The 22818-nt window shown below is 43.6% G+C and overlaps 2 protein-coding genes across 2 annotated transcripts in view; one reads left to right on the top strand and one right to left on the bottom strand.

The window, feature by feature from the left end:
- Nucleotides 1-1029: 1029 nt before the first annotated feature.
- On the bottom strand, nt 1030-9268 carry PHF5A (PHD finger protein 5A). The gene is made up of 4 exons (XM_057741451.1): nt 8894-9268; nt 8441-8464; nt 7791-7957; nt 1030-1699 (listed from the first exon to the last, which is right to left on the bottom strand). The coding sequence occupies exons 1-4, from the start codon at nt 8943-8945 to the stop codon at nt 1610-1612; spliced, it is 333 nt and encodes a 110-aa protein (XP_057597434.1). The 5' UTR covers nt 8946-9268; the 3' UTR covers nt 1030-1609.
- A 155-nt stretch (nt 9269-9423) lies between these two features.
- The window catches only part of ACO2 (aconitase 2), a 49890-nt gene continuing 36495 nt past the window's right edge, over nt 9424-22818 (top strand). The window contains exon 1 of the mRNA XM_057741446.1: nt 9424-9519. Coding sequence (XP_057597429.1) covers nt 9484-9519 — 36 coding nt within the window. The 5' untranslated portion in view covers nt 9424-9483. The remainder of the gene's footprint in view (nt 9520-22818) is intronic.

Here is a 22818-nt window from a genome sequence, read left to right as displayed (position 1 = left end):
GACCCAATGTAGCCAATAAATAAATAAAATAAATTTATATAAAAAAATGGAGAACAATAATTTTTAAGACCATTCTGATTTTTAATGGTCATACACAATTTGCTATGATTATTCTAATTCTTTTCACAGAACTATATACTCTTAGAGCTTAAAGTTCAGCTTGTAAGCAATGATTTCCCAACAGAGAATTTAGTACTATCATTATTCTAATTTTTAAAACTGAAAAGGACTTATTATAAAGTCCCAGGTAGACAATAACTAAGGATTTGAACTTCAATGCTGTTAATTTATCTATGGTGTTCTTAATTTATTCATTGTATCATTGTCTTGGCCTCAGAAAGCAAACGGAGAATGGGATTATGAAATTAGGTGACAGAGGAACAGAGTTTAGTGGAATTCACTGGGCTGAGGCTGAACTTGCCCTATTGCTGATCAGTGTGGAAATCCTACTGGGCATTAAATTTTAAGTTCCCTTGCAAGACCTTTTCAGAGGCATATACATTGAGGCTCACAGAGCACAGTTAAGGTGGTAGTTTGCTGAAAGTAAGGAGTAGCTTTTCAAACACAATTTTTTTTGGTGGGGGGCAGGGCCCTGTACTGCATAGCATGTGGGATCTTAGTTCCCTGACCAGGGATTGAACCTGCGCCCCCTGCACTATAAGCATGGAGTCTTAACCATTGGACTGCCAGGGGAGTCCCTCCCCTCATATCCTTAATGTGAGTATATATGCACTTTATAAAACGAATCAACCAAGTTCACTTCTAACTCATTGATTTGAATACATTTTGTCTCATTCCCTCCACCATTATTGGAAGCCATCTCTTCAGTTCAAAATTCAAGTTGGACAGGAAGGAAAAATATCAAAGTTTCTAAAAATAACTGGTTTACCTTTCATAAAAGACATGGCTGGTTTGAACGCCAGTGGTAATAAGAGAACAAGGTGCTTAATGAACCCCAATACCTCTATTTTGAATCACAAATTCCTGGGTGACTAAAATTCTTAGAGTTAAAATTAAATTGGGAAGGGGCTACCAGAAAATAAACACCTACTTTATTAATACAATAGCAACAGAAAGGGTTTCTAATTTTTTAGTAAGAAAAATAACATGAACCAGCACCCCCTGGTAAGTGTTAGAATATGAAACGCTCACATTTATTGTTCTGAGAGTCCCCCCCACACTGCAGGTGTTTCATCAAGGACAACTGCCATCAGAGCTGCTGCAGGAACATGCTTCTCAATGCAGGTGGCTTCACAGTCAACTCCACAAACAGAAGACTGAAATAATCTATTATTCCTATCTTAGACACTTTTGGTGTACAGAACTTCTCGATGTAGATAACACAGCCTTGCTTCTTGAATTTAAGGAACGCCATGAACTAATCTATCAATTTTTCTCTCATACAGTCTGCCAGAATGCTCTGTGAAGAATCTTTTTTCCATTCCTACCATGTCTGGGTGAGAGGAGAGGAAAGGGTGGAAAGATGCCAGTGTACTAATAGGCAATTCAGGTGATGCTCTGTGCTCCACTTCCTTTCTGCTGGCAGTAGTAGGCGTTTCTTTTGGCAGCTGCAGCAGCTTGATGGGGGGAGGAAGAAGCAGCCCACCAATCACCTCTTCTTGAAACCATATTTTTTGCGTTCGTAGAAGAGATCTGTCTTAGAGCTCCCCAAATTGACAATCTTTGGGCAACCATCTCTCTGGAAAACAGAACAGATAAGCTGTTAAAAGTCTCTGAGCAAAAAAAAAAAAAAAAAAGTCTCTGAGCTTGAATTGAGAGAGATTTAAGATAAAAATAAGTTTTGGATTAATGATTTAGTCATTTATCTTACCAGTTCAGTTATTCTATTTGATAAAGTATTTACTAAGCACCTAGAATGTGCCCAGGGCCTGTCCACCATCTATCCAGTGGCCTGTGCTTAGACTGTTAGATTCTTAGCCCACTTCTGTTGCTAACATGACATAGTCGAGGTAGAATCTAAAACTCTTTAAGGTGTTCAAAGGACTTTTTCCAAGTGAGAGGAATGAAACGGTAATAATCACCTACAGATCAAGGTCTCTAGCTCTTTCACTATCCCAAGAAAGGAGAGAATACCAAGGGAAAAAAAACTATAGACTTTAGGAAATAGTGCCTTACGTTTTAACTATCAGAAGAGAATACTGAGTTTGATGTGTCCTTATTAAGTCACTTAATTTGACACATGGTCTTGGGGGAAGAGTGCTCCTGTGCTAGAGATGCTGCTGATGGGCCGTACTCTGAGTTGTAATGACACGCCTCCCTGGCCGTTTTGTGAGCTCGAGTGGCTTCAGTGAAGCCCCTGGGAAGCTGTGCTCTGCAGGAAGGATGACTCCATCAGTTGATCTGGGATGATGGGAAGAAAACTGGGGGAACCGCTACTGGAAGAAACCTTCCTAGATCTGATGATTTTATTAAACATCCATGTCAAAGACAGCTGCTTCCTGTGACACTGGGCTATGGAATGAATGAATCAAGTTCTTAGACATCTCATTTCTAATTCAGCTGAATTCTCTTTTGGGGGACTGATAACAACACTGTACAAAAATCTCTGAAAACATACAAAGCCAACACTAATGTTACTTTCTAGAAAACATGTACCATGTATTACATTGAAAACTACCATCTGTGGAGTCTGATGTGCTGAGGGAGCCAGGCTGTGGGCCCAGACCCACCAGTGGCTTGCTAGGTGAACTCAAGTAAGCCGCATAATCTGTATGGAAAGTCCTGGTACAAATGTGGGAAGAGCTGCCTCTCCAGGCCCAAGGTAGCCTGCTATTAAACATGACAGTGCTCTACGCCCTTTAGGGATGCTGTGAAATTTAATGGTATGATGATAGCCTGTTCAGGCTTACTATGCCTCACTGACTTGCATGACTGTGGACAAGCCACTTCTGTCTGGACTCATATCCAACTATCAAATAAGATGAATGGATCAGGTCAATGTTTAAAAACTGTATTTACAGAGCTCTAGAGAGTCCTGAGACGTGCCAGGTGACAGTAGGACTCATCCCCCAATCTGTGCAGCTCTGTTCTCATATTAAGATTGTAGGCCCTGAAGACAGACCACCTGAATTTCGAGAAGTTGTTAACCTCGTGTCTCTTTTTAGTCACATATGAAATTACTACAATGGTAGAACCGACCTTACAGAATTAAAAATCAATAAATAAACTTAGAACAATGCCTGGCATATAGCCAGCCCTTAATAAATTATAAGTGACCGAAATAAATATTGGCAATTTCATAATGGTTCAACCTAACAGAAAGACAGACACACATGTCTTCTGTGTAAGATGCTTTTTGAAGATAGGATTCTACATACTAAAAAGTTGAAAAAAAGTCAGAAAACCAATGCATTGGATTATTAGCTTTTTGGCTTTTATGGCATTTTCTCTAACTGACATAAGTTTCCTGTTTCCTTGCCTAAAATCCTGTTTTTTTAATTTTCTACACATCTCCTGTGGGGCTCGTGGTTGTTTCCAAATTCTATGAGAGGGGAGGATGTGTGCACTGGAACTGGTTGGCTTTTGTGAATATGCCTGTGAATGGAGAGGACGAAAAGGAAGATGGAAGGACTGTTAAGAAACCTCAAAGGGTGGTACAGAGAGTATTTGTGAGTTGAGCTAGGGAGAATATAAAAATGTCTGCCTGATGGTAGTAGTTCTTTTAGCAACTGTATGCCTGAATACAAATTTCACCCTTTCTCAGTCCTCCTAGAGGATGACAGATTTCCCCATTCTGAACACAGGGAGCTTTTGTTTTAGGTAGCTATGGCTTGAATTGACTGTCCCTGTTTTATGGCCACTTCATTTCTAAAACTTCACAAAAAAAGTAGACAGTAGACTGCCAAGTACTTGTTTTCATTATACTAAATATGTCCATTAAAACATCCCCAGGAGAACCTAAGGTGGGCTCCTGGAGCAACCACCAAGGAGAACTCAATGCTTATGGGTTTCCTTCCTGAGGAGGGCTGTATGTCAAGCCCACTTCTACAGCACAAAAGCAAGCTACGAAAATTACCCTGGACCTGTTCCTGGTGAAAATCCAGGACTTTCAAGTAATACTTAAAAACCAACACTAATCAGGTACCAAAATATAATATACAATGGGGAAATCTGCACAGAATCAAAATGCAGGAAAAGGCAAATATTGAGATCAGAAAAACATGATTATAGAAAATGGGTCCATGTCTCCATTTCTTACAATTGGGAGCAAAGAATTATGAACAGCAGGCAAGACCTGCTTTATTAACAGAAACTGGAAGAGGAAACGTTGTTCATTCTTTCAGCAAGTGTTCAATGAATACCTACAATGTAAAAACCAGGCTGTACACTGGTTTGAGACTTTAACAAGAGTATCACATTTTCTATTTGAAACTTTGATTTTAAAGGCCTTTAAGCTCTCAGTAAATGTATCCATGAGGTAACAGGGATTATTGTTTAGTATTTCCTTTTGGTGGAGATTTCTCCAAAGCCACACACAGCATGTTAGTAGTAAAACCAAGACCCTAACCTGGGCTTTCTACCTTCTGGTCTAGTGTTGTTTATAACAGGGCTTCCCGGAGGCAAGAACCAAAACTTTTCCATGGTTTAGGAAATTGTAGAGAATGGTAAACTTGTGAATTAACTTTGAAAAGTATCAAGTATGTTTTGCATATGTCTAACAGCTCTGTTGTTTACTTAAGAGAATGGTATACTAGCATGACAGAGAGAGGCACATCCTTAACCACCTTGAGAAGAGCGATACAGTGAGGTGGTTAGAGTTCAACCGTGCATCCTCAATGGGGATGAAAACATCTTTTTGGCCGTGCTGTGCGGCATGCAGGATCTTAGTTCCCTAATCAGGGATCAAACCTGTGTCCCCTACAGTGGAAGTGCAGACTCTTAACCACTGGACCACCAGGGAATTCCCAAGAAAATTTAAATTCGATTTTAACTTTTCTCCTTTGGGCAGGGCAGATGGGGTGTGTGTGTGCCCGCAGCACGATAATGGGGGGAAAAAAAGGTTGAGAACCTAAGTTAGATAGACCTGGGTTCTAAATCTTATACCTGCCACTTATTAGTCATGTGACCTTGGGCTAAGCTGCTTAACACCTCTAAGTCATTCAGTTCCTCATCTGTGTCACACAGAACTTTTGGAAAAGAATGTCCAGCACAGTACCTGGCACATAGCAAGAACTCCAAAAATACTAGCTGACATTTTTGTTTTCTGGTTGGGAGAATTAAGGAAAATGGTTAAGTAAAAGCAGTAAAGGGCGAAGGGAGCTCAATATGATGCCACACTATAAGAAACTACAAAGTAGTTTTCTGGCAGCAATGCTCACAGATGTCATTCCTGACTCCTGAGTATTCTCGAGGCTTTGAAAAACTCTGGAGAACACCCAGCTTAGTTTACTGGTCTAATTCCCTTATAAATTATGGAAGTTGCAGGAAGAGAACCAATAACGGGTTGCTTTGGTTGTAGGAAGATTTCTGCATAGGAAAGTCTTAGGCACTTAATCTACATGATGATCTGTAAGGCTGAGAAGCTGGATCATGTCACTGGACTGTTTTGTGTTCCTTGGAAACTATTGCTCAGTAAATGTGAGCGAGATGTCATCTCAAATATCCTCAGAACATTCCTGTATAATGTGAAGTAGGGGCAGTGGTGACATCTAGAATGATTCTCACGGACAGAATGAGGCACAAGGATCCAGAGAGATCAGGTCACATACCACATGCAGAGGAATCAGACAGCAATTAACATTCATTAAGCACTCTCCGGTTGCAAGCATATGCGAGATAAGAACTCTAGCTACAGCCATGGAAACATTCAAGAAAATGTTGTCCTTAATAGACTCTTTACCTAGTTTTAGCTAACTTAAGAATTGTTTGTATGTTTTCTTCACTGATGTTGTCTCACCACGGTATGTAGACTATAAATAATCACCAAACACCTACTATGTACCAGACACACCGTAAGGGGAACTCCTATGGATGATGTACAGGGGTAGCAACAAAATTGTGGACCATAGTTACAATACATGCCAGGGACTATACCAAGAAATAGGGAAAAGGGGAGACAAATACACAAACCAAGGTCCTTTCTCTAAAGGGATTGGAACCTAACTGGTGGATCAGATCAAGCAGGATATGGTTTGACAGTCAAAGGTAAATGCAAATCAGAGTTTAGGACAAGAGGATGTTCAAATCACCAAAGTGAAATTATGTTTCTGGTGCTTTATCTATGACCCTTCTCATAGCCCTAGAAAACAGAAGACTTAGCGGTGTAAGAAACAGTTTTATCTGGTCGGATACGTCCTACTTATTAGAGGTAGACAGGATCCAAATGCAAAGATTGCTGAGGTGGCTGAATTATTTCTCCTGGCACATCCCATCAAAAGGACTTATGAAAGGACACCACCAGGTTTAGTCAGACAGCTTGGACTTGCTACTTATTAGCTGGGTGAGGGGCTGTAAAATGGGGATAATAATAATCCCTATTTAACAAAGCTATTTTGAAGAATGGGAGAGAGAACATCTATACATAAAACTACCTACTGTGCATGAGGAAATACTAAGATTTATCTTTTGGGACTTCCCTGGTGGTCTAGTGGTTGGAGTCTGTGCTTCCACTGCAGGGGGCCTGGGTTCCATCCCTAGTCCAGGAACCAAGATTCCACAAGCCACGCAACGTGGCAAAAGAAATAAATTAATTAAAAAAAAATTTTTTTAATCTTTTTTTAAAATTTAAGATTATTTATTTATTTATTTGGCTGCATCAGGTCTTAGTTGCAGCATGTGGGATTTTCACTGGGGCACGCGGGATCTTTTAGTTGCGGTATGTGGGATCTAGTTCCCAAACCTGGGCCCCCTGCATTGGTAGCTTGGAGTTTTAGCCACTGGACTACCAGAGAAGTCCCAAGAATTATGAATCTTTTGCCTTATGCCTTATCCTAGATTAGGTAACCAGATACCTTATACTAGCCTATTGGTACTGTATCATACTTCCTTTTACTGTATCATAAGAATAAAAGCTGATTCATGGGTTTCCCACCCCTCACCCCAAGAAGCCTGCTTTTGGTATAGATCTAGAGCCCTCTATCCTGGCATCTGGCTCAAGGAGTTGAATAACTAGCCACTGCCACCACAGTGTCAAGGGGCAAAAATGTCATGAGAAGAATCGCAATCCATTCTGCAAAATCAAACCAAAAGCATTCTCTAGCTACTCAGAGACAAAATCAACTTGAACTGTCCCAAATTCAGAAGTCACCACATCCACACAAATGGTCCTTAATGACAGTAAAGAGAATTACTGACTGGCTATTACACACCATGCACTGTGTTTGGACTTATATTGGGAGTTCCCTGGTGGCCTAGTAGTTAGGATTCTGGGCCTTCACTGCTGTGGCCCGGGTTCAGTCCGTGGTCGGGGAACTCAGATTCCATAAGCCACGCAGCACGGCCAAAAAAACCCCCCAAAAAACGAAAACAAACTGAAAAAAGACTGCAGGATATTATCTTTAATTAAAGTAATGCGAGAGACATCACAGGAATAAAGGGCTTTCTAAACTGCCAGTGTTGACAAACATTTGCTTCTCTTGCACTTTTGTCCTTGATGCAAAATAACTGCCTCTTGTTGGACTACACCCAGTTTGGCTCACAGACTTTGAAGAAATTATAACCTAGGTGACTAGACAAACATAGTCATCTACAGACCACAGGAGTGTGCTGTGGATGGCAAAATGTTACTAAATAAAGGGAAGGATCACATGAAAAGCTTACTATATACTCACATCTTTCTCCTGGATGGTGCACTCCTTACAATAATAGGCATCCGAAACTCCCGGGCCTCCACAGATCACACAGCGGCCCTGGTAAGAGCCATAGTTACATTCATCACATATGCGCACCAGGGTGCATGGACGCACATAGGAGTCACAGATCACACATTTGCCATCACCTGTGAGGAAAAGAGAGAATGGAGTTATGCCCACTTCCAAGTACCTCAAGTCCTTTGCCCCCCTCCTGCTATGGGGAAATACACTACTCTTCCGACGGTGCTTTTAGGGCCCTCTACTTCGGCATCACAAAACTTGGCATATCTAGTGTCCAGCTCAGTCTCCACAACACACAGGAAATGGGTAAAGAGCTTACAATAGCACCTGGGTAGGTAAGTCTATACAATTAATTGGCAGAACGCTGTGTGTGTTGGGGACTGGGTCATGCTACTTCCGGTCCACGGCTACAGATTTTCTCAAACCCTAGTGTCTAAAACGTGCAAGTTGGAGTGGGGTTGTGGCCTGAGTTGCAGCCTGGCATTGTGTTAACATGCTTCCAGTCACATCAAAGCCCTCTCAGTGGCACCGCTGGACATGCCGGTTTGCTGGCTCCACAGAAACTAAGGGGGACGGGTGGGCTGTTTGGGGAGGCGTGTTCCACTCACATTTTTCACACAGTCTTCCAATGGCTGCAAGACGAAAGACGATGAAGAGTGCAATTAGGATTAAGGTTTAGACGAAAAAGAGACAAACATCCTCGAGCTTGAGGTGCGGACAGGAGCAGGGACTGCAGTGAGCCCTGAGGGGTCTTCCCATCTTATCTTCATAAACTTCAATCCGAACCAAATCCACACCCTTCTGAAGCCCCTCCCAGGTCCCGAGAAAACAGAGAATTTCTCCGGACCCCATCCCGGCAGCCCGTCTCCAGCTCCCCGTACGAGCGCCCCCGCCCTCCTTTCATCAGAGACCACAAACCCGCGCGCTCCTACACTACCGACCGTGAGGCGGGAAACGTGGCGCCTCCGAGGCAAGACCCTAATGGAGTGATAGGAACCTCGGACTCTTCAGGTTCTAATACCATCCCCACCCAGACAGTCGGAGGAAAGAGGCCGTCTCACCAACACCAGCCTGCTTGCGGCAAAAGATTAAGTCCGGATGATGTTTAGCCATAGCTCCCTCTCAAGCCACCGGAAACTTAGGGAACTTCCGTCCGACCTTTAACCTCCATTGTTCCTGCCTCCTGGTCACCGTGATTGGTTCCCTAGGCTTCCATCAGCGTTTACAACCTTTGCCCCAAGCCCGGCTCGTTCTCGCGCGATCAAATTCCAAAGACAAGTTTCCGTCTTAACTGTGGAGTCAGGTCCTGGCAGGTGCATGAAATTCATCAAAAAAAACCCACCCCAAAACAAAACACAAAACCTTTCCCAGATTTGAATGGAAGAGACAAATTGCAAAGTGCAAAGATGAAGTTTGCACTTAGATAAGACAACTTCGTGCCCGGTATTTACTTCCGCAAACGTTTCCATGCAGCTTTGTCCTCTCCCCGTCGGGAGCTCCGCCCAAGGCGCTCGCAGGACTCGGCACCTCTGCGGAGGCCCAGCCTCCACGGTGTTGCGTTTTTCCTCAGGCCACGCCCCCTACCCGAAGGCTTTAAATAGGCCGTGTGTCACGTCACTTTCAAGCGACCTCATCTTTGTCAGTGCACAAAATGGCGCCCTACAGCCTACTGGTGACCCGGCTGCAGGTGAGCGAACTGAGGGCCCTCTGGGTTCACGGGGGTGGGGTGCCTCCTCCTGTGCTTGCGGCTGTGGGCGAGGCAAGGCGAGGCGGGCCCGACCTCCGGCCGGCTTTTCGTGTACCTGTCCCTGCCGCGGGCCCACTGCCCGCGCCCGCTTCTCCAGCGCCCGAGGTCAAGGCGTCCCCGGCTCAGTCCGCTCTCCCAGCCCGGTCCCCGCCCCGCGGGAAGCGTGGGTCTCAGAAGCGGCGGCCAGGTGAAGAGTGGAGGCACTTCTTTCTCATTTTTGAGGACCGCAGTTTCTCCCCCGTAGGTTTTTTTTTTTTTTTCCTGTCCCATTCTTCAAGGTGAGGACAAGGTGACTGGGGGTCGCGGTGGGTGTTGAGCCCGTTAGGCCCAGAGCCTGAAGGCTTCACTTCTCTCTCAGCAGCAGAGACTTACTAGCCAGGTGCACCTATGGTTGCCAAACCTGAAGTCTGGAGAAAAAAACTATTACCTATTCCATCTTATGGGGATCGTGCGGAACATACAGCCAAGAGTTCCAGGGCGCCTTCCGTGCCCAGACGTAGTAATGTGTAAAGATAACAGTGGTCTCTCAGCTTTGCACAGGATTGCAAGACAATTCCTCATCATATCGTTTGATTCATATAATCATTTGGTGAGATGATTATTCTAGTTTGATAGGTGATGAAGCTGCTAGAAAGTAGGTAAAAGTCACTGCTCTGAGTGTTACCGAAGTGTTGTGGCCTGAGCATCTGCCCTACGACCCCTCTGTTTTCCTTGTTCATGTCAGCCTGCCCTCAGAACTTTCTGAGTCAGAGTGTGATCCTGAAGCTGACATTTGTATTTGCGAACGTACCAGAATGGAGTAGCTTGAGCTCACAATTAGTTGCTTTTCAGTTACTAGATGGAAGGGTAAAAGAGACTCAACAGTTTGACCTTGACTGTCCTGTTATGAACCGTGACTGTCAGATGACTTTTTCACTCCTAACTTGACAATCCTAGGAAGGTGTTATACTCAAAGGTTCAATGTCAAGCATGTGTTTTATTAATAAAAATAAAGCAGGGAAGCATTTGTAGATGTTCTCTTACAACCTTTTACATTTAACTTTGTGAATCTACTTTGGATCAAGTAGCAGAGCTCTGATTTCAGAATTGAAAAAGAAGTTATGTACTGTACTCTCAAAGTATTGTGTTACTGGAAGTTTTTTTTTTTTTTTAAGTCACATTGCTTAAATTTAAACCGTATGGTTTACAGTGAAATCATCATTTATCTTATGATCTCTCAATTCTGGGCAAAAAGAGGGATTTGTCCTAATTATTTCTTTAGAACTTTTGATTCTCCAGGTTGACAGTGTGGAAGTAGTGTTTCTTCCTTATCCTGCTGTCCCACGATGTAGTGAAGTTAGGCAAGATTATTTGATAAGATACATTATTACAGACTTATTGAGCTTGAAAGAGAGGACTGATATCACAAAGAATCTTGGAATGCATGATTTTCAGACCCGTGCAGGAAGAGATCTGGACCATAGCTCATATTCTGCCCCATCCAAGTGACCTTGAACTTGGGAACTGAATCCCAGTTTCCTTATCTGTCAGTTGGGGATTATGTTCAGTGACAAACGTTTATTGAGTTTTGGGGGTGGGCTGCCATTCATATTGTTATGATGATTGTTATAAAGTGATGAGAAAGTAGAATATATTTATGGTCATCATGTCGCTTCCTCTCCTACAGCTAGACAATCAAGACCTTCAGAGCCTGGGTCTCCTTGTTTGTTCATTTAGCTAAGATGAATGAGCAGCGTTATACCACCCTGTCTCCTAATAGCCAGGCTGTCTTAAGTAAGGGCAGCTACCACTGTCCTCTGAAAACTTTGTAAATTTACCTCCTTTGTGTTTAGCTGCATTTGAGAAGTGATGGTACTGCCTTAGTTGTCGTGTCTACAGAACCCTGTGCATGTGTTGAATTGATTACTACCTTATTCACCACATATTTACTGAGTACCCACTGCTTTCTCCAGATACGAGAAGCAAAAAAAGCAGACAGTTTCTGTTCTTGTGGAACTTCCAGTATACTCTAATGTGGTCTACTGTAGAGGACCTTGGCAATCTTTCTCAGCTAAAGTATTTTGGCCAGAAGATCAAAGGTCTTGGTTGGACTTTGGCTGGACCAAAGGTGAAGGTAGATAATAGAATGATGGCAATTACTACTGCCACTAAGAGTAGCTAACATTTACCTTAGTGTGTGCCAGTAGTCTCACGTGACCCTGTGAGATATGGCAGATTTATTAGCCCTGTCTTATAGATGAAGAAACAGGATTAGAGCAGAAACATAGTTTAATGGCTAAGAGCATGGATTCTGGCATCACGCTATTTTATTTGAATGCTGATTCTAATACTAACTATGATTTTGGGCAAGTTTTCACCTCTGTGCCTGTTTCTTCACCTGTAAGATATGAATAATGGTGTATCAGACTTATCTAATAATCATAGTTGTAAAGTATTTAGAACCCTGCTGGCATATAGTAAATGCTATATAATTGTTAATTAAATTAAAATAAACTTGTCTAGGGCCTTATCACTAGTCGTTAGCGGATGTGGTTTAAATCTGCTCCTTTCTGACTCCCAAGCCTGAGGTCCCAGCACCTGCACTATAGCACTGCTTCCCTTTGGCATCAAAACTCAGCCTGTCAACCAGGGTACCATTAATGGCCCATAACCAGAGAACAGTGCTCTTTAAAGTGTTCTGTTGTTTGATTGTACCTCCCACCGGGTAGGAAGATAGAGTGAAGAAAATGGAGGTGAAATTTTTGAAAAGCCACATTTACTCTCTGGTTTTTTAAATTAATTTTTGTGTAAACAACCATGAATGGTAAATAAATGGGGTGGGGCGCTTCCAGATACATTTTAAGTTTTGGTTTTGCCTTGAGGTACTGGGATGCTGCATTCTCATCATGTGACTTTGGGGAAGTCACATAATCTCTTGCATGTAAATCTGAAATGGCAGTTCACTACAAAGAAGTCTGGCACATTTGTAGAAGTTAAAAGTGCCTCTATAAATTGCCATGTTTAAAAAAAAAATCTTGCTTTGAACTGGGAAACAGGTCATTCTGGTTCCCTTTTCACTGTGGTACCTTCTCAGGTGTCCTATAGTCAGCTGTTGATTTGAATTGAGTGAATAAATGAGTGAATGGATGAGTAAACGAACTTCCAATCTACAGCTTGGGCAGAGCAGGTAGAATCACCATCTTGAGGATGAGGGGAACACGCGGTTGCCTTTTGAATCAACTGTTCCTAAAATGTTTATTGAAAGCTTACTAATGTGCCTAGCACTATTCTAGACACTGAGAGTGTAATAATGAACAGGAATAGTGGAGCTTGTATTGTAGTTCTGGGGAGACAAAATAAACAAGCAGACAAAATTATAGCTATGAAGTGAGACAAGGAAGATAAAACAAGATAGTGTGTTAGAGAGGGTAGGGGTGAGGATGTGGCATGGCTTTAACTGGAATGGATGGGGCAGGCCTCTCAGAAGAGGTGACATTAAATAATAAGAAGGCGTCCCTTCAGCATTTTGGGAGGGAAGACTTAAAGTAGAAGGAGCAGTATGTGCAAAGCACCTGAGGTAGGTCTGAGGAGAAGAAATAAGGCCAGTGTGGCTGAAGTGATGAGAGGAAGGTCTGAGCAAGAGGTAGGAGCCAGGTGCATGTTGGCTCTGGTAAGGAAGTTGAGTTTTACTCCAAGTGTAATGAAAATCCACTGGAAGGTTTTAAACCATGAAATGACAGGAGCTGATTTATGACTGAGACAAATCATTCAGGCTGCTGCGTGGATGATGGACCACAGAGGGATGAAAGAGGAGGCAGGGAGACCCGCAGGGGCTGTTGGAATTATCCAAGGAGTAGTGAAGGTGTCTGGGACTAGGGTTCTGGTAGTGGAGATATTTTGGAGGCAGATGGGGTGGATGTGGAGTGTGAGAAACAGGGAACAGTTAAAGATGACTTTTAGGTTTGGGGCCTGAATAACTGAAGGATGAGTGAACTTGAATTCAGTAATATGTTTGCATAGTACTTGCAAAACTTAGTCGAGGGAGGAAGCTCCTTTATAAATTCAACAAGTACCTGTATTTCACAGGTGAGGAAGCTGGATGGGGTCAGGTATCTTGCCCCAGGGTCCCCCACTTGAGTATGAGCTTCATGTCGGAAGTGAGCCCTGTTCATCTTGAGCATTATTCTGGTACCTGGTGTCTCCAAGAAGGTCATCTGAGAAGTATTTAAAATGAATATTGGGGCTTGAGCAGTCTGTCTTCATTGGCTCCAGTGTTCTTTGATGCCTTGTTTTCCCAGCACGTGGTTTGGTGGGCTCTGGGCTTCTCAGCATAAAGGAGGGGAGGGACTCCAGGGAGGCTTCTTTGGGGGAGGGGGGCAGGGAGGAACTGGGTGAAATTTGTCAAAAGGTACAATCTTCCAGTTATAAGATACTTAAGTACTAGGGATGTAATGTACAACTTGATAAATATAATTAATACTGTTGTATGTTATATATATGAGTTCTCATTGCAAGGAAAAAATATTTTTCTATTTATTTTGTTTCTATATGAGATGATGGATGTTCACTAAACTTATTGTGGTAATTATTTCATGATGTAAGTAAAATCATTATGCTATACACTTTAAAACTTATACAGCTGTGTCAATTATATCTCAGTAAAACCAGAAGAAAAAAATTTTTTTTAGTAAAAATAAACAGAAAAAACAACAAAAAAAGGCAGCACATAGAATATCAGGAACCTTAGGAGACTTCTTCTACCACATACTTACCATGTGGCTTCAAGCAAGGTCTCAACCCTTTGTGGTTCTCAGGTTAAACATCTGCAAAATGGGACAATTGATAGCTACCCTCCAATTAAGAAGGGTTCTGAAGGCCTAACAATATTTGGAAAGTTATTATTTTTTAAATATTTATGTTATTTTTATTTATTTTGACTGTGCAAGGTCTTAGTTGTGGCACTCAGCATCTTTAGTTGCAGCGTATGGGCTTCTTAGTTGGAACATGCGTGAGGGATCTAGTTCCCCCACCAGGGATCGAACCTGGGCCCCCTGCATTGTGAGCACAGAGTCTTACCCACTGCATCACCAGGGAAGTCCCTGGAAAATTCTTTAAACTCTAATGCACTATACAAATTTGCAAATAGTTTCTAATGTTATTTTAGGGATAGGTCTTTTCTAATATTGAGACAAAGGACAGACTTTTTCCTTAGATTGTTCCAGAATGAACCTGTAGAAGCTCTTCTTTATTTAGGGAATCCTAAAAGGCATGAAGAATGATTTTCTTGGGTTCATGTTGCAAAGCTTGGACCAAAGGAAAGGGTACCAGCTGTGCTCTGTGGCCCTGGGCAAAATAGTTTAGTTCCAGAGCTTCAGTTTCCTCATCTGTAAAGTGGACACAGTGTCTTCTGCCTTTCTGAGTATTAAAAGGGACAGTGTGTATCAAGTACTTGGGGGAAATCTGACGCAGGGTATGGGCACTTGGTGAAAGTTAGTCTGTGCCTCCAGTCCTGGAGATGGTCTGCAGCCTCCATTGCCCCAGCATTTATCCTCAGCTCATATGTTTACAAAAGACTGGCTCTTGGGACTTCCCTGGTGGTGCAGTGGTTAAGACTTGGCACTTTCACTGCTGTGGGCCCAGGTTCGATCCCTGGTTGGAGAACTAAGATCCTGTAAGCCATGCGCTGCAGCCAGAAAATAAATAAATAAATAAATAAAAATAAATAAAAAATAAAAAAGACTGGCTCTAGGGAAATCGCTTGCCCCTCCCATGATGTCCATGGATATTGGGTATGTAGTAGTTGTGCAGGAAAACCTTTTGGGTACTGCCCTAAGAGAGTTGGGAGAAGATGTACAAGTGAATCCACTGGCTTCCTGTTTTTTAATTCTCTAAGTTGAAGGGCAGCATTGAGAAGAAGAGGTCTAGAATCATATTTGCAGTATTACCATCATTAAAGATGTAGTTGCTTGGGGAATGTAGGCCCAGTTAGGAGTATTTCTGCTTTTATCCTGCAGAGGTTGAGACAGTTTCTGAGTGGGAGCTTTAATTCTGTGGCCAGTCGTAGGGGGTACCAGAGAGATCTCAGGAGTTCCATTACCCGCCTGCCCCCCCCCCCGCCCCCCCCACTTCAGTGCTGCTTAGCTGGGCTCCTTCACCTCCTGCTGGACATTTGTGTTGTTATTTTGTTGTCGCTCGCTGAGAACTGCAGAGCTGATTTAAGACAAGGGCCTGGCCTGTGAAAGAGCTTCGGTGCTGGTGAGGAAGAAGTCACAGCTTAGTAACTGTAAGATGCTGGGCTAAAGCAGGGAGGGGAGGGGGTGTGCTAGGTGGAGCTAAATCCAGGCCAGACCATCCTGGAACTTGCATGTGTGGTGGCATGTTTAGTCTGCCCCATGGCACCATTGGCATTAGAGATACCGATATTGAGCTGTCAGCCCTGCTGTCCCAGTCACTGAACTAGGTCTTGTTGGACAAACACTGCATCCCTTGACTTTCACAACAACCCTAAGATGTAGGTGTCATTAGCCTGTTTTCGCCATGATGCAATAGATCCTGATTGGTTAAATGGCTTGCCCAGGTCATAACTAGCATGCAGCTGAGCCAGATTTTGAATACAGGTTTGTTTGACTGCAGAACTCAGGCTTTTTACCACTCAAACCGTTTCCACAGAGAACTCCCCTGGGCATAGAGAGTAGAAACTAGATCTCTGCACAGTAGGCTGGATAGAGGGGACACAGTTTGGTTGGCTACGTGCCCTTCTTGGATGTGGATCTATTTGAGGCCGTGATTGCCTCCTGCCCCACATACCAGCAGAGCTTGAGAGGGAGAGGCCAGAGCTCACAGGCTGCCTATTGAGCTTGCAGAGGATGCCCTTTGTAAGCATGTTGGTGTAGAGCTGCTGCCCCCGGCAGGGCTCGGGATTGGTATGCAGGTCACGATGTGCCTGGAGTCTCTGCTCCAGACAGCAGCAAAGGAGAATTAGGCAGATGAGTGAATCTATCACCTGATTTCTTTTTTGGGGCTATGGCTGGGTTTTTTTTTTTTTTTTTTTTTTTTATTATTATATTTTATTTTTTTGGGGGGTACACCAGGTTCAATCAACTGTTTTTATACACATATCCCCATATTCCCTCCCTTCCTTGACGCCCCCCCCTCGATATCACCTGATTTCTTAAAGGAACCCCCTACTGCCTTGGAGTCCGTTTAGAGGCTGTGTCTTGGAGAGACATGGCTCCCTGCCCCCTTTCCAAGCCTCTGAAAAGGACTGTATCACTTTTGTGCCTGCCAGTTGCATAGCAACCAAGCTAGCTGATTGCCTTGTGGCAGGAGGGAGTTGTTTAGCTTTGGAGTCTTAGGAGAGGTGCCAGGCATTTGCCTACCAGGAGTGGGAGAAAATTGTTAGAAGCAGCGGAGGTGTGGGGAGATGGTGCTCCTTAAGGAGAGTGTTGACTGACATGCATTCCTGTGTTACTCACCTAGACAGAGCCTCACCTGAGGCTTCCCTGCCAGGAAGGGCTAGGCAGCTAGTTGCTAGAGCTGTGAGGCTGAAGGCCGTTGGGGGTCATGGTCAGAGGAACCAGGAGTCCTACCCTCCTGAGACCTTGAAGTCATCTTGCTGGTGAAATGGGTAGTCACCTCATAGTAGTGCATTCCCCACTGCCGGACAGAGTCAGTCAGGCATTCAGGAGCAGAATGAGTGGGTTAGACGAGACCTTTTCAATTTTGAGATTTGCTGTCCTGGTGCTTGGGACCTGCTCTGGGGCTCTGGGTCTTTGTTTGACAGCTGGGAAGGGGTAGAGGGCATAGTAGAAAACAACAGCTCGTGGTCCTTTCTCTAAGACATAGACAGGCAGTATGTTAGTGGCAGCATCTCCTTCTCCCAGGAGAAATGAGTAATAGCAGTTTACATTTATCAAGTGCCTGCTAGGAGCCCAGCTACCGTGCGAGATCTCTGTTTTTCATATATTTTTTCCTTGAAGAATGCAATATGTTTATAAAAGCTCTCTTTCCTTCTCTCTGTTCCAGTTCCCAGAGGCAACCACTGATAGGAATTTTGTATTTATCATTCTGCACTTTTTTTCTCTGCAGTCACAAACAATAATGTTTCTAATCCTCAAAAATCTCTGCTCTTTTACCCCAGTTTTACAGAAGAGGAAACTGAGGCTCAGAGAAGTGAAGAATCTTGTCTGAGATCCCACAGCTAGGGGAGCTGAGATTCTAAGCCACAGCCATCCAGCTCTCGAGTGGATGCCCTTTCTGTGACTTGGCACTGGGGTTGCAGTGTTTCTGCAGTGGCACTTAACAGGTCAGAATGGGGCTGGTGGCGACTTCTCTGTGTCTCTTGCTGAAGCAGCTGCCTCAAGAGACCAGCCTCCTCCAGGAAGGAGCCCAGCCTATTTGGACGGCTCAGCCACCTTCTCCTCAGCTTGCTCTGAGCGCTAGAGCCCACCGACATGTGGTTCGCTAAGGCTGTGCTGGCGTGTGCCGTGCTTCACAGGATGCACAGCAGGTCAGACTGGCCCAGCCAGGCCCCCTGTGCTTTGGCTTTGTGAACAGGCACGGATGGCTCAGCACAGCCTCTGCCAGAGGCACTCACAACGTGAGTTTGAAAGCAAGGTGAAGAGATTTGTGTTCAAATCACGGTTCTGCCTTCATGCTTTTCATTACCAAGTATTGAACTGGTTCTTTGTGTCCTAGGCTCTGAGTATATAGTGGTGACCAGATTAGACAAGTTTTCTGTGTTCATAGAGCTTACATTTTTGTTCAGTTTACCTTCTTATCTGTCAGAGTCTTCATTTTCTCGTTAAAGCAGAAGACAAAACGACCTGTAACAATCCCGCTTGGCACAGTTGTTGGGAAGATGACGTAAGATAACCTTTGTGGTCTTGCTTGGCACAGTTTTGTTTCTTTTCATTTTATTTCTTACCTAACTCCCTGGTGGGTCCACTTTGGTTATATTCCTTTCTTCAGAGTTTGTTCTGTGTCAGTAAATGCCTAGGGTCAGGAGAGCTTCCCTTCCTCCTTGCGAGTCCTGCAGATGTGTATCCCATCCAGCAGGGGAGCCAGATTCTACCAGAGACATTGGACAGCTGGGACTGAGCCCCCATGGAGGACTCAGTCCACCTGGCTGCTGGGCCTGAGTGGAGGTTGGGACACACTGCAGCATAATGAGAAGGGCAGGGGCTTATCAGTTTCCCCCCTGTGTGACCTTGGGCAGGCCGCTTCCTGTCTCTGAGCCTCTGCATCTTCAGGGCAGTTAGGGAGGCTGAGCTCTGTCCAACAAGGTTTATAAGAGTGGCTGGCATGGAGCAGTGTGCTAGCTACTGCTGTTCACTCCAAAACAGATCTGAGGGCACCTGGCTGCTGGTCACCCTGATGGGAGACTCCCGCCCAAGTGGAGGGAGTTCTGTAGCCAGGAAGTACTATAGGAATGCTTAGAATGGAGAAGACGCAATTACGGTTTTTGGTGACTTGAAGGGTTGAAGTGTGGAGGAGTGACTAAGCTCATTTGATCTGGTTCCAAAGGACAGGGCTAGGAAGCGTGTCAGCGACTGGGCTGGGTCCTTTTACGTAGGTACTCTCCTTTAATCCTCACTACAGCCTGCGAAGGTGTTATCCCCACTCACAGATGAAAAAAGCTGTGTTTAGAGGGGTTAAATAAAACCACACAAGGTTACGCAGCTTGTTGTGGGTAGAGCTGGGATTTGAGCCCAGGTTTCCATTGCTGGATTCTGTGCCTGATTTAACAGAGTTGTGTTTCAGTTCAGAAGCATTTGTTGCTGTAAAGTATTAGAACTGTCTAGTAGCAGGATAGGCTGTCTGGGAAAAAAAAATGAGCTTCCTGGATTAATGATATTGAATCACGGGCTTGTAGAGGTTGCTAAAGAAAGGTTTCCTACCTTGAGGCTGCCCTCAGCCCCCTAGTTCCTGAGAAAATGGAGAGTGAGGGCTTAGTGGAAGTATCTGTTCTAGATAAGGGCCTGGTATTTACTCCTGATGATTTCACAAGGCCTGAGACGTGGGCTCCAAGTATGGGGGGAACATTTCCCATTTCCTCGTTGTTGTGACATCTGGGTGGATGGCCTATAGGTGATCTCTGGAATGTCTCTGGGCCCTGGGGCCAGGTTGAGCAAAGCATTGAGTATGTTTTACTTTTGGACTTAGGAAATAAAAACAAAACCCCAGTAAGTTATTTAAAAGAAAAAAGCCCAAGTCATCATCCTTCTTTAAATAATACTGATTTGAACTACTCGTACTCCAGCCACAGTGGTCAGATGTTATAAGACTCAATAATATCTGTTTTTTAAGGTAAAGTTAATTTCTTACCTTTTTTCTTATTTGTAAAGTTATCTATTGTAGGAAACTTGAAAAATATAGAAGTATAAAGAATACCATAAAAATTACCTATAATTATTTGTAATACCCAGAGATAACCTACCACCACCCAGAGACAACTACCATTAACATTTCCAGCTAATGTTTTTAAAAGGTTATAATCCAAATTAAAAATGTTTAATAATACATGTATTTATATATATAATTTTTTACTTATTTATTGGCTGCATTGGGTCTTCGTTGCTCTGCACAGGCTCTCTCTAGTTGCAGGGAGTGGGGGCTACTCTTCGTTGCGGTGCGTGGGCTTCTCATTGTGGTGGCCTCTCTTGTGGAGCACAGGCTCTAGGCATGTGGGCTTCAGTAGTTGTGGCACGTGGGCTCAATAGTTGTGGCACGTGGGCTCAATAATTGTGGCACGTGGGGTGGAGAGCACAGGCTCAGTAGTTGTGGCACACGGGCTTCGCTGCTCCGCTGCATATGGGATCTTCCCGGACCAGGAATTGAACCTGTGTCCCCTGCATTATCAGGCAGATTCCTAACCATTGCACCACCAGGGAAGCCCTATAATTTATATTTCTTTAAATTTTTTTCTGACTCTAACATTATGTACAGTACTAAAGGTTCAAATTATATAAGTATAAAAAGTAAAAAATTGTCCATAATTTTGCCCTCCAGGGATAGCTACTGTTAACGTTTTGGCATCTATTACATTTTGATTTTATTTGATTTCTTTAATTCATTCATGTCCAAATCAATACTTAGAATTGCCAGGGTTCACTTGGCACTTGGAAGGCTCAGTGTTTAGGCTTAGAGCCAGGCTGTCTTTGAATGCTGGTGTTATCTGTGAGACCTTGGGTGAGTTTACTACACTTCTCCCACCCTCAATTTTCTCATCTGTTAAATGGGGCTCATATACAGTAGGGCTGTTCATCCACGTAAAGTGCTTATAACTTGGCAGTCAATACAAAGTATTAAATATCACCATTGCTACTGCTATTAGTAGATATTATTATCATTGTCTTTGCTTAGAAACCTCAGCCCTACCACCTGTTCAGTTTGGGTTCAGTAGGTACCCTAGTGCTAGGGACTATGGGGAGGTGGAGATCCAGCACAGACTGGTGTTTAGTGTCTTTCTTGGAGTCACTGTTAAATACCGCTGGGTACCTGGTATCAGGCCAGGGAGTCTGGAGGGGTAGTGGTGGTAGGTATTCCTGGATGGGCTTCGGGAGTTGTAAAATCATGTGTTTTATGTGTTTTCTAAGTTTTCTCCATGAAATATGTCCTACTTTTTTAAATGGGAGGAAAAACCCTAGTAAAGGCTATTTAAAAGACAAAAAACAACCTTCTTTGTAGCATTTTACATAATAATTGCTACCGTTTGGGAGCTCATTCACATCATTTCAGGCCTCACATAATACTATGGGTATTATTCCTTTTCCAAATGAAGAAACTGGGTTCATATATAAAATAGATAACCAGTAAGGACCTACTGTATAGCACGGGGAGCTCTACTCAGTATTCCGTAATGGCCTATATGGGAAGAGGATCTAAAAAAAAAAAAGAGTGGGTGTATGTATACATATAACAGATTCACTTTGCTGTACACCTGAAACTAACACAGCATTGTAAATCAACTATAACCCAATAAAAATTAAAAAAGAAAAAAAAAAGAAACTGGCTTCAAAGGTGAAACCTGCTTGACACCACACAACTAATAAATGGTAGAGCTGGGCCTTTGAGCTATATCAAAGTTCTTTTCACTGTGTAAATAAACCATAGGTAATAATTCAGCCTCCTTGGCTGCTGGGTTTCTAGCCTGACCTTTCACCATTTCCTGCTTTGTCTTTTACCTCCCACCATTGTGAGTGATGTGCAGCTCCTGCACACTTCACTTGATGATTCTGTGTCTTTTTATGTACTGTCCTCTGATTACTTTGCAAACGCTTACGTATCCTCCACATTCCTGCTCAGTGAGGTCTTGCCTGGGCATCCGAAGCAGAGTTAATTGTTCCCTCTGCTGTACTCCTGTCCCTTGTGTTTCCTTCTTCATGCAGGTCTAGTCGGTTGCATTTATGTGCTGATCATGGCCAGTCTAAGGTATATAAGTATAGGGACTGTCTAACTCTTCTTGGTATCTTTGTCCTATTGCTTGACACAGAATAGGTGCTGAAGTGTTAAAATACAAATGTGCTTACATGAAATAGGTTACATGATAAGCCACAGTCAACCTATTCTACTTTTGCCCCTCTTGAATGTGTTATCTGCATGGCAGCCACAGTGGTTTTTTTTAAAATGCAAATATAATCCTGCTTCAGCGGCTTCCCATTGCTTTTAGGATCAAGTTAAACATTTAACATGTCCTACTGTAAAGCCCATGCATACTTACAAGAGAAGATCAAGACCTGACTGATTGATCGGTAAAGGTACAATGAACCACTTTCATACTCAGATGGTTCATTACTTAGATACAGAATGAAAAGAAGAATAAGCTGAAGGTGCCAGCTCCCTGGGTCCTAGCTGCATACACCGAAAAGGGCAGCACCAAAACAAAAGGAGCTGATGACTGCACTGAAAGTTGTAGCAGCCCTGATGCCACTAAGCGGGTTTATATCCTGCAGCTCTAGTCTGAAGAGTCCAGGGCAGAAAGCGCCATACCTCATCAGATCCTCGAAGGCAGGAGAGACTGTCTCATGACTGCCTCCCAGGGAGATAAGGAGGCAAGTGGGAGATGGCCTCACAGCTCCTTTAGAGGCCTTCTACCCTCTGGTGTTCCTACGTATTCCGCCAAGACTCAGATAAGCTGTAGTTCAAGGCTGCTAGGGTGTTTTTCTCATACACCTACCTGTAAGGTCCCTCACGATACCTGGCTCCATTTTACCTCTTAGCCTCATTTTCTGCTATTTCTGCTACCCTTTGCTCACTTTG

Source organism: Hippopotamus amphibius, chromosome 7 (genome assembly GCF_030028045.1).
Source record: "Hippopotamus amphibius kiboko isolate mHipAmp2 chromosome 7, mHipAmp2.hap2, whole genome shotgun sequence".
NCBI lineage: Eukaryota > Metazoa > Chordata > Mammalia > Artiodactyla > Hippopotamidae > Hippopotamus > Hippopotamus amphibius.
Note: the sequence above shows the minus strand (reverse complement) of the source record. Positions and strands in the feature narration are given on the sequence as shown.